We start from the raw sequence: 12,695 nt of genomic DNA, 5'->3' as shown, positions 1-12,695 counted from the left end.
TAACATCTGCGTTTTTCATGACTCCTGGGGTTATTGTTTTAATAAGAGTTATAAATATTTTAAAAAGGTGCATACTCATTTTATCTGGAAAACCCATACAGCGGATAAGATCATCATACACAGCTACACATATGAACAGCGATTCAACACATACATGTCAACATACCTATCATGATACAGTGCCTTCGGAAAGTATTCATACCCCTTGACTTATTCCACATTTTGTTGTGTTACAGCCTGAACTCAAAATGTATTAAATATATATTTTTTAATCCATCTACACACACACACACACACACACACAATACCCCATAATGACAATGTGATTTCTTATATTTTTTAATTATTTCAAATGAAACACAGAAATCAAATTTCCGTAAGTATTCACACCCCTGAGTCAATACATGTTAGAATCACCTTTGGCAGTGATTACAGCTGTGAGCTTTTCTGGGTAAGTCTTTAAGAGCTTTGCACACCTGGATTGTACAATATTTTCACATGATTCTTTATAAAAATTCTTCAAGCTCTGTCAAATTGGTTGTTTGATCATTGCTAGACAACCATTTTCAAGTTTTGCCGTTGATTTTCAAGCCAATTTAAGTCAGCTGTAACTAGGTCACAAAGGAACGTCCAATGTCGTCTCGGTAAGCAACTCCAGTGTATATTTGGCCTTGTGTTTTAAGTTACTGTCCTGCTGAAAATGTGTCTCCCAGTGTCTGTTGAAAAGCAGACCGAACCAGGTTTTCCTCTAGGATTTTGCCTGGGCTTAGCTCTATTCCGTTTCTTGTTATCCTAAAAAAAACTCCCTAGTCCTTGCCGATGACAATCATACCAGTGGAGGCTGGTGGGAGGTGCTATAGAAGGACAGGCTCATTGTAATGGCTGGAATAGAATTATTGGAACAGAGTCACACGTGTGATTTCCATTCCAGCCATCACAATGAGCCCGTACTTCTATAGCACCTCCCACCAGCCTCCACTGAAGCATATCTATAACATTATGCAGCCACCACCACACTTGAAAATATGAAGAGTGGCCCTCAGTGATGTGTTGGATTTGCCCCAAACATAACACGTTGTATTTTAGACAATGTTCATTTCATTGACACATTTTTAGCAGTTTTACTTTAGTGTCTTGTTGCACAGGATGCATGTTTTGGAATATCTTTATTCTGTAATGGCTTCCTTCTTTTCACTCTGTCAATTAGGTTAGTGTTGAAGAGTAACTACAATGTTGTTGATCCATCCTCAGTTTTCTCCTATCACACCCATTAAACTCTGTAACTGTTTTAAAGTCACCATTGGCCTCATGGTGAAATCTCTGAGCGGTTTCCTTCCTCTCCGGCAATTGAGTTAGGAAGGACGACTGTATCCTTTTAGTGACTGGGTGTATTGATACACCATCCAAAGTGTGATTATTAACATCACCATGCTTAAAGGGATATTCAAGGTCTACTTTTTTTTTACCAATAGGTGCTCTTTGCAAAATCTCCCAGGTCTTCGTGGTTGAATGTGTGGTTGAAATTCTCTGCTCGACTGAGGAACCTCACAGTAAATGATATGATTGGGGAACAGAGATGAGGTAGTCATAAAAAAAAAGTATGTCCATGTGTAGCATGGTTCGTTCTGCGTTGTGTACTTTTAAATAGGACGCTGCCAGAACCGGAGGTCTGCTAGTTAAATTATTTTTTATTTGCCCTGCACATGAAGAGACAACACACATTATGTTAACCCTTGGCGCAGTCCTAGCTCTCAGGCACCTGCGCAAGCACATGGACACTCACTCAAACACTGTCCCAAGTACTCACAAGTTACAATAGATAACAAGTTTCACAAAGCTCGCTAACTAGGGTAACATAAATCTTTATATTATCCACATTGTAACAAACTTATGGTAGCATAACAGTACATTGTGTAACATTATGACGGTTTTATATTAAACAATTTGGGAGCCAAGGACAACATACCTCGCTAGCTGAAGGTCAGGCAAAAGAGAACAATAAGGGGGTATGGAAATACAGATAACCCGCGATGGACCAAACCAAAATATACAAAACTTTTACAATCACATGTATGTACAATATTGATACGAAAAAGTGTTTGTACACCAAATAAAAGCAGCTATGCAGCTGTAATTAAATAAAAAAACACACTGAATTATTATTATTATTATCAAATTATTAACATCCCCTCTTGACCTGGCCTATTTGAATTGGTCCTTGTGTGCAACTTTGTGCATAATCTAGGGGAACAACATCACACTGCTACACATGCAACTTATTGAGTCATTAAGCACATTTTTACTCTTAAACTGATGTTAGCTTGCCATAACAAAGAGGTTGAATACTTGACTCAAGACATGTCAGCTTTTAATTTAATTAATTTGTAAACATTTCTAAAAAAAAAAAAAAATATGGGGTATTGTGTGTAGGCCAGTGACAAAACCTCAATTCAGGCTGTAACACAACAAAATGTGGAAAAAGTCAAGGGGTGTGAATACTTTCTGAAGGCGCTGGATATTGACACGATAAGCTGTGCTACTAAGCCTCTAATAATGAAGGCTACAGCGGCAGCTGGACAAGGCCTACTTGTACTATGGATTGGTTTAGGGGGAAATAAGGAATCAAATACATGAATTTTTTTTTTTTTTGAAGCAGCTATCAATAGCAGAGTACTACAGCAAGATGGGTCATGTGACAAACAGGACTTACCTTGGCTTTGAGCCACTTAACGTAGGTGGAAGAAAGAGGGAGGGAGAGAGAGAAAGAGAGAGAAGGTATATGTCAAAATCGCCATGTCTGAACGATAAAAGAACCCAAATTACAGGAGACTTTTCAAAACATTATTTACACTGAGTAAACATTTCTCAAGACCTGGGCAACAGTTGTTTGATGTCATTGCACTGCACCATAACAGTGTGGGTCCAATGGTTGTTTTTGTCCCCTGTGTTGATTCATATCTACCACACCTACAAGTAGGAATTCTCACAAATCCATGTGGATGTTGCCATTGCGCAGTGAAATGGGTATTTCAATGCATCATACTACTGAATAATGTAAAAAAAGACAAGAAAAAAATATATATATATGTACATATACATATACACACAAAGTCCTTTTGTGTCTCCCCTTTGGAAACAATGTCAGTTCAGCGCATATGTACAAACTGACTGTCAAACTGTACTGCATCTTGGTGTAATTTTACAAATTATCATGAACGCTGAACCTATGCACTTATGCTCTAGGAAGAAAAGCAATTTCTCATAGACAGGTGCACTGTAATGTATGTTTGAGAGAGTCAAATAGAGAAACAGCTAGTGTTCACACCATGGGACTGCTCTGCACTACGACAAGCACCAAGTCAAGTGGGTCATCAATTATGCAGGCTCCCTATTGGCCATTCCGAGCGCATCACAAGAAACAAGATAAAACAGGAGGTTCTTGGGAAGGCCAATGTTAGGTAGATTCATCAAATGTAGTATAATGAAGCTATGTATGGTATATTCAAATCAAGAAAGTGACACTGGAAAAGAGGGTGCACCAAAGCGTTTTTGTTGTTGAAATATGGCTTATTATTAGGCTACAGGAACCAGTTCTTTCAGACAGGACCGTGTTGACTGATTATTACTATTAGGCTACAGGCACCAGTTATTTCAGACAGGACCATTCCGTGTTGACTGATGGAGGGTGTTGTTATCCCAGTCCAAAACCAATGGGATTAGCATATCAAACTGTAGCTCAAAATCCCACCGTGCTGCGATCTCTATTGTAGGGACTGAGCAATGGGTGAAGGCTAAAGCAGAGTGGGGTTGGGTCAATGTTCAGGCCTGAGTGAGTCTAAGCAGGATTTGCCAATGCTTATATGCAACAGAAGAGTTTCAAAAAGAGTAGATGCATCCTCCTGGATGACTGAACCAGACTGCTCATACAGTACCGGTCAAAAGTTTGGACACACCAACTCATTCAAGGGTTTCTCTTTATTTGTATTATTTTCTACATTGTAGAATAATAGTTTAGACATCAAAACGATTAAATAACATATGGAATCATGTAGTAACCAACAAAGTGTTAAACAAATCAAAACATATGTTATATTTGAGATTCTTCAAAGTAGCCACCCTTTGCCTTGACAGCTTTGCACACTCTTGGCATTCTCTCAACCAGCTTCATGAGGTAGTCACCTGGAATGCATTTCAATTAACAGGTGTGCCTTGTTAAAAGTTAATTTCTGGAATTTATTTCCTTCTTAATGGGTCTGGGCCAATTTATGCTCTGCAGCAGAGGTGACTCTGGGTCTTCCTTTCCTGTGGCGGTCCTCATGAGAGCCAGTTTCATCATAGCGCTTGATGGTTTTTGCGACTGCACTTGAAGATAAAGTACTTGAAATGTTCAGTAATGACTTAAAGTAATGATGGACTGTCGTTTCTCTTTGCTTATTTGAGCTGTTCTTGCCATAATATGGACATTTAGGGCTATCTTCTATATACCACCCCTACCTTGTCACAACACAACTGATTGGCTGAAGGAAAGCAATTCCACATAAACTTTTTTTTTTTTACTCCCTTTTCTCCCCAATTTCATGGTATCCAATTGTTTTAGTAGCTACTATCTTGTCTCATCGCTACAACTCCCGTGCGGGCTCGGGAGAGACGAAGGTTGAAAGTCATGCGTCCTCCGATACACAACCCAAGCCAGCCGCACCAATGTGGCCAACCTTGGTTAGCGCGCACTGCACCCGGCCCGCCACAGGAGTCACTAGTGCACGATGAGACAAGTATATCCCTACCGGCCAAACCCTCCCTAACCTAGACGCTCCACGGACCTCCCGGTCGCGGTCGGTTACGACAGAGAACCCAGAGTCTCTGGTGGCACAGCTGGCGCTGCAGTACAGCACCCTTAACCACTGCGCCACCTGGGAGGTTTCACATATGAACATTTAACAAGGCACACCTGATAAATGAAATGCATTCCAGGTGACTACCACAAGAAGCTGGTTGAGAGAATGCCAAGAGTGTGCAAAGCTGTCATCAAGGCAAAGGGAGGCTACTTTGAAGAATCTGAAACATAAAAATATTTAGATTTAAGGCTTTTTTGGTTAATACATGATTCCATGTGTGTCATTTCATAGTTTTGACGTCTTCACTATTATTCTACAATGTAGAAAAGTCAAAATAAAGAAAAATCCTTGAATGAGTAGGTGTGTCCAAGCTTTTGACTGGTACTGTACATAGGATGTCAGCCAAATCACTGCACAGATCCAGTCATTATAACCTGGATTGCCTGAATAATGATCATACCGACAGATTGAAGCGATTTGTCTGGTTACATCTGGGGAGTTTTGCCTAGCCACTGTGCTTCTGCATCTGCATTACTTGCTCTTTAGGGTTTTAGGCTCAGTTTCTGTAAAGCACTGTGACAACTGCTGATGTCATAAAGGCTTCATAAAATACATGTGATTGATACATTTGATTGAGTGACAGATCCATATTCATAAATGCACTAACACAGTGCTAGACCTGGGCTATGACGTGAACGATGTGATTAAAGTGTAAAAGGGCAGGCTGTATGCCGATACTGCTTACACAGGGATGAGAAGAGGTGCTGAGCTAAGGGCCCTAGGAGGAAAAAGTCTGAGACATCAGATAGCACTACGGAAGTCACCTTCAAGACATGTTGATGACACTTACTATATTATAAACATGCCATCTTCAAGAACTCAAAATGCGTTCCCCCCCCAAACAGTGGCTCGAAACGGTTTCGTAACGGTTTCGTAACAGTAGTAAACGTTTTTAGAAGTACACCATCACTGGCAGCCGAGTTAAGGAGGCTATATTTTGTTCCCCATGTATCTAATACGACTTACCAAGGACGAAAAAGAACACATTCGTTGAGGAAACGAAGTCTAAAGCAACATCTGACATCTCCCCTGCATTCCTGAATGCGCTGACTAGATTAAGTGGCAGCTGACTGGGAAAATACATCTCATCTTCTGCCATAGTGTTGTGAAAAAGACGCTTTTGGAGAGAACATGGTGATCCTCTGTATGAGTCAGCAGCTTAGATGGTCAATAGAATGTCATAGAGTTCAGTGAATACCATTAAGATATTGAGCCTTCCATTCCTCCTCTCTTTTACTCGTCTCTCTTCTCTCCAACAGGGATACTGCAACATACTGTACATGACTTTGGTACCAATCGCGTGTGTGTGTGTGTGGGGGGGGGGGGGGGGGGGTGGTTTGGAATAATACTGTGAAATTGTGAAAACTATGATTATTGCGTTTTAGTGTAAGAGCTGTTGGAAAAGACCACCTGAAATGTCTGCCTATTTGGTGGGAGGGAGTTTTGGCCTTCAATGGTGACATCACCATGCAGTAAATTACACTGAAAATATTTTTAAAAACGCAACATGCAACAATTTCAAAGATTTAACCGAGTTATAGTTCATATAAGGAAATCTGTCAATTGAAATTAATTCATTAGGCCCTAATCTATGGATTTCACATGACTGGGAATACAGATAAGCATCTGTTGGTCACAGATACCTTGTAAAAAATAAAAACATTCTTAAAAGGTAGGGCCGTGGATCAGAAAACCAGTCAGTATCTAGTTTGACCACTATTTGCCTCATGCAGCGCGACACATCTCCTTCACATACGGTTGATCAGGCTGTTGAGCATGCTGTCGTATACGTCGTTCCGGAACAATCTAAACAGGTTCAATGGGTGACATGTCTGGTGAGTATGCAGGACATGGAGAAACTGGGACATTTTCAGCTTCCAGGAATTATGTACAGATCCTTGCGTCATGGGGCCGTGCATTATCATGCTGAAACATGAGGTGATGGTGGTTGATGAATGGCACGACAATGGGCCCCAGGATCTCGTCAATGTATCTCTGCGCATTCAAATTGCCATCGATAAAATGCAATTGTGTTCATTATTAGTAGTTTATGCCTGCGCATACCATAACCCCACCGCCACCATGGGGCACTCGGTTTACAATGTTGACATCATCAAACTGCTCACCAACACGACACCATACACACTTTCTGCCATCTGCCCGGGACAGTTGAAACCGCGATTCATCCATGAAGAGCACACTTCTCCAGCGTACCAGTGGCCATCAAAGGTGAGCATTTGCCCACTGAAGTGGTAAAGAAAACATTCAATACTCTGGAAACAGCTCTGGTGGACATTCCTACAGTCAGCATAACAATTGCATGCTCCCTAAAAATGTGAGACATCTGTGGAATTGTGTTGTGTGACAAAACTGCACATTTTAGTGTGGCACAAGGTGTACCTGTGTAATGATCATGCTGTTAAATCTGCTTCTTGATATGACACACCTGTCAGGTTAATGGATTATCTTGGCAAAGGAGAAATGTTCACCACCAGGATTGTAAACCAATTTGCGCACAATATTTTAGAGCTATAAGCTTTTTGTTCGTAAGAAAAATGTTGGGGCTCTTTCATTTCTGCCCATGAAACATGGGACCAACACTTTACATGTAGCGTTTATTTTTGTTCAGTGTAGTTAATAGGCCAATAAGATTTTTTTTTTTTTCCCAAAGGTTTTTCTATATTTGTACTACGTTCTACATTGTAGAACAATAGTGACGACATCAAAACTATGAAATAACACGTATATGTAGTAGTACCCAAAAAAAAAGGGTTAAACAAATCCAAATACATTTTACATTTGAGATCCTTCAAAGTAGCCACCCTTTGCCCTGTTAGACAGCTTTGCACACTCTTGGCATTCTCTCAACCAGCTTCATGAGGAATGCTTTTCCAACAGTCTTGAAGGAGTTCCCACATATGCTGAGCACTTGTTGGCTGCTTTTCCTTTACTCTGCGGTCCAACTCATTGTCACCTGAATTGCATTTCAATTAACAGGTGTGCCTGGTTAAAAGTTCATTTGTGGATTTTCATCCATTGTTAATGCGATTGAGCCAATCAGTTGTGTTGTGACAAGGTAGGGGTGGTATACAGAAGACGGTCTTTTACCAAATAGGGCTAAGTCCATATTATGGCAAGAACAGCTCAAATAAGCAAAGGCAAACGGCAGTCCATCATTAATTCACGACATGAAGGTCAGTCAATCAGTCACAAAAACCACCAATGAAATTGGCTCTCATGAGGACCCCCACAGGAAAGGAAGACCCAGCGTTACCTCTGCTTCACAGAGTTCAACTAACAGACACATCTCAACATCAACTTTTAAGAGGAGACTGCGTGAAATGTTTTTTTCCTCATTTTATTTAAGCAGGTAGGCCAGTTGAGAACAAGTTCTCATTTAAAACTGCGACCTGGCTAAGATTTTAAAAAGCAGTGCGACAAAAACAAGTTACACATGGGATAAGCAAAAATAGTCAATAACACAGTAGAAATCTGTATACAGTGTGTGCAAATTGAGTAAGGAGGTAAGGCAATAAATAGGCCATAGTAGCGAAGTAATTACAATTCAGCAATTGACACTGGAGTGATAGATGTGCAGATGAGGATGTGCAAGTAGAAATACTGGTGTGCAAAAGAGCAGAAAGAAAAATGGGGATAAAGGTAGGTAGTTGGTTGGATGGGTTATTTACAGCTGGGCTATGTACAGCTGCAGCAATCGGTAAGATGCTCTGACAGCCAATGCTTGAAATTAGTGAGGGATGTATAAGTCTCCTACTTCAGTGATTTCTGCAATTTGTTCCAGTCATTGGAGCAGAGAACTGGAAGGAAAGGCGGCCAAAGTAAAATCAAATCAAATTTTATTTGTCACATACACATGGTTAGCAGATGTTAATGCGAGTGTAGCGAAATGCTTGTGCTTCTAGTTCCGACAAGGCAGTAATAACCAACAAGTAATCTAGCTAACAATTTCAAAACTACTGTCTTATACACAGTGTAAGGGGATAAAGAATATGTACATACAAATATATGGATGAGTGATGGTACAGAGCAGCATAGGCAAGATACAGTAGATGGTATTGAGTGCAGTATATACATATGAGATGAGTATGTAAACAAAGTGGCATAGTTAAAGTGGCTAGTGATACGTGTATTACATAAAGATGCAGTAGATGATATAGAGTACAGTATATACGTATACATATGGGATGAATAATGTAGGGTATGTAAACATTATATTAGGTAGCATTGTTTAAAGTGGCTAGTGATATATTTTACATAATTTCCCATCAATTCCCATTATTAAAGTGGCTGGAGTTGAGTCAGTGTGTTGGCAGCAGCCACTCAATGTTAGTGGTGGCTATTTAACAGTCTGATGGCCTTGAGATAGAAGCTGATTTCAGTCTCTCGGTCCCAGCTTTGATGCACCTGTACTGACCTCGCCTTCTGGATGATAGCGGGGTGAACAGGCAGTGGCTCGGGTGGTTGTTGTCCTTGATGATCTTTATGGCCTTCCTGTGACATCGGGTGGTGTAGGTGTCCTGGAGGGCAGGTAGTTTGCCCCTGGTGATGCGTTGTGCAGACCTCACTACCTCTGGAGAGCCTTACGGTTGTGGGCGGAGCAGTTGCCGTACCAGGCGGTGATACAGCCCGACAGAATGCTCTCGATTGTGCATCTGTCGAAGTTTGTGAGTGCTTTTGGTGACAAGCCAAATTTCTTCAGCCTCCTGAGGTTGAAGAGGCGCTGCTGCGCCTTCTTCACGATGCTGTCTGTGTGGGTGGACCAATTCAGTTTGTCTGTGATGTGTACGCCGAGGAACTTAAAACTTACTACCCTCTCCACTACTGTTCCATCGATGTGGATAGGGGGGTGTTCCCTCTGCTGTTTCCTGAAGTCCACAATCATCTCCTTTGTTTTGTTGACGTTGAGTGTGAGGTTATTTTCCTGACACCACACTCCGAGGGCCCTCACCTCCTCCCTGTAGGCCGTCTCGTCGTTGTTGGTAATCAAGCCTACCACTGTTGTGTCATCCGCAAACTTGATGATTGAGTTGGAGGCGTGCGTGGCCACGCAGTCGTGGGTGAACAGGGAGTACAGGAGACTTTTGGTTACTACATGATTCCATGTGTTATTTCATAGTTTTGATGTCTTTACTATTATTCTACAATGTAGAAGAAAAAAAAAACATGAATGAGTAAGTGTCCAAACCTTTGACCGGTACTGTATATACACATTACGTATTGTCACATATACTAAGTACACAAAACATTAAAAACACCTGCTCGTTCCATGGCATAGACTGACAAGGTGAATCCAGGTGAAAGCTATGATCCCTTATTGATGTCACTTGTTAATACCACTTCAAATCAGTGTAGATGAAGGAGAGGAGACAGATTAAAGAAGGATTTTTAAGCCGAGACAATTGCGACATGGATTGTGTATACAGTGCATTCGGAAAGTTTTCAGACCTCGACCTTTTCCACATTTTGTTACGCTACAGCCTTATTCTAAAATGGATTGTTTTTTCCCCTCAATCTACAAACAATATCCCATAATGACAAAGCAAAAACTGTTTTTTGAAATTATAATATATATATATATATATATATATATATAGTGCCTTGCGAAAGTATTCGGCCCCCTTGAACTTTGCGACCTTTTGCCACATTTCAGGCTTCAAACATAAAGATATAAAACTGTATTTTTTTTGTGAAGAATCAACAACAAGTGGGACACAATCATGAAGTGGAACGACATTTATTGGATATTTCAAACTTTTTTAACAAATCAAAAACTGAAAAATTGGGCGTGCAAAATTATTCAGCCCCTTTACTTTCAGTGCAGCAAACTCTCTCCAGAAGTTCAGTGAGGATCTCTGAATGATCCAATGTTGACCTAAATGACTAATGATGATAAATACAATCCACCTGTGTGTAATCAAGTCTCCGTATAAATGCACCTGCACTGTGATAGTCTCAGAGGTCCGTTAAAAGCGCAGAGAGCATCATGAAGAACAAGGAACACACCAGGCAGGTCCGAGATACTGTTGTGAAGAAGTTTAAAGCCGGATTTGGATACAAAAAGATTTCCCAAGCTTTAAACATCCCAAGGAGCACTGTGCAAGCGATAATATTGAAATGGAAGGAGTATCAGACCACTGCAAATCTACCAAGACCTGGCCGTCCCTCTAAACTTTCAGCTCATACAAGGAGAAGACTGATCAGAGATGCAGCCAAGAGGCCCATGATCACTCTGGATGAACTGCAGAGATCTACAGCTGAGGTGGGAGACTCTGTCCATAGGACAACAATCAGTCGTATATTGCACAAATCTGGCCTTTATGGAAGAGTGGCAAGAAGAACGCCATTTCTTAAAGATATCCATAAAAAGTGTCGTTTAAAGTTTGCCACAAGCCACCTGGGAGACACACCAAACATGTGGAAGAAGGTGCTCTGGTCAGATGAAACCAAAATTGAACTTTTTGGCAACAATGCAGAACGTTATGTTTGGCGTAAAAGCAACACAGCTGAACACACCATCCCCACTGTCAAACATGGTGGTGGCAGCATCATGGTTTGGGCCTGCTTTTCTTCAGCAGGGACAGGGAAGATGGTTAAAATTGATGGGAAGATGGATGGAGCCAAATACAGGACCATTCTGGAAGAAAACCTGATGGAGTCTGCAAAAGACCTGAGACTGGGACGGAGATTTGTCTTCCAACAAGACAATGATCCAAAACATAAAGCAAAATCTACAATGGAATGGTTCAAAAATAAACATATCCAGGTGTTAGAATGGCCAAGTCAAAGTCCAGACCTGAATCCAATTGAGAATCTGTGGAAAGAACTGAAAACTGCTGTTCACAAATGCTCTCCATCCAACCTCACTGAGCTCGAGCTGTTTTGCAAGGAGGAATGGGAAAAAATGTCAGTCTCTCGATGTGCAAAACTGATAGAGACATACCCCAAGCGACTTACAGCTGTAATCGCAGCAAAAGGCGGCGCTACAAAGTATTAACTTAAGGGGGCTGAATAATTTTGCACGCCCAATTTTTCAGTTTTTGATTTGTTAAAAAAGTTTGAAATATCCAATAAATGTCGTTCCACTTCATGATTGTGTCCCACTTGTTGTTGATTCTTCACTAAAAAATACAGTTTTATATCTTTATGTTTGAAGCCTGAAATGTGGCAAAAGGTCGCAATGTTCAAGGGGGCCGAATACTTTCGCAAGGCACTGTGTAATTATATATATATATATATATATGCTACATCACATTTGCATAAATATTCTAAAGTAAAGACTCTTTACTCATTACTTTGTTGAATAACCTTTGGTAGCAATTACCGCCTCGAATCTTCTTGGGTATGACATTCTCAAGCTCTGTCAGGTTGGATGGGGAGACTCACTGCACAGCTATTTTCAGGTCTCTCCAGAGATGTTAGATCGTGTTCAAGTCTGGGCTCTGGCTGGGCCACTCAACGACATTGAGACTTGTCCCGAAGCCACTCCTGCGTTGTCTTGGCTGTGTGCTTAGGGTCATTGTCCTGTTGGAAGGTGAACCTTAGCCCCAGTCTGATGTCCTGAGCGCTCTTGAGTAGGTTTTCATGGATCTCTGTACTGTGCTCTGTTAATCTTTCCCTTGATCCCGACTAGTCTCCCAGTCTCTGCCTCTGAAAAACATACCCACAGCATGATGCTGCCACCACCATGCTTCACCGTAGTGATGGTGCAAGGTTTTCTCCAAACATGACACTTGGCATTCAGGTCAAAGAGTTAAATCTTGGTTTCATACGACCAGAGAA

General features: G+C 41.1%; 1 protein-coding gene across 22 annotated transcripts in view; it reads right to left on the bottom strand.

Moving 5' to 3' along the window:
- The window catches only part of LOC110489823 (abl interactor 1), a 67,254-nt gene that overhangs the window by 18,999 nt on the left and 35,560 nt on the right, over positions 1–12,695 (bottom strand). For 10 of the 22 annotated variants that reach the window (XM_021562752.3, XM_021562756.3, XM_021562766.3 and 7 more), the window contains exon 4: positions 2,711–2,725. The exons of the other annotated variants lie outside the window; for them this stretch is intronic. In XM_021562752.3, the coding sequence (XP_021418427.2) occupies positions 2,711–2,725 (15 nt within the window). The remainder of the gene's footprint in view (positions 1–2,710; positions 2,726–12,695) is intronic. 22 annotated transcript variants of the gene reach the window in all.

The sequence above is a fragment of the Oncorhynchus mykiss genome, chromosome 15 (assembly GCF_057628025.1).
Source record: "Oncorhynchus mykiss isolate SJ-2025 chromosome 15, ASM5762802v1, whole genome shotgun sequence".
Lineage (NCBI taxonomy): Eukaryota > Metazoa > Chordata > Actinopteri > Salmoniformes > Salmonidae > Oncorhynchus > Oncorhynchus mykiss.
This window is presented reverse-complemented; position numbering and strand designations above follow the sequence as displayed.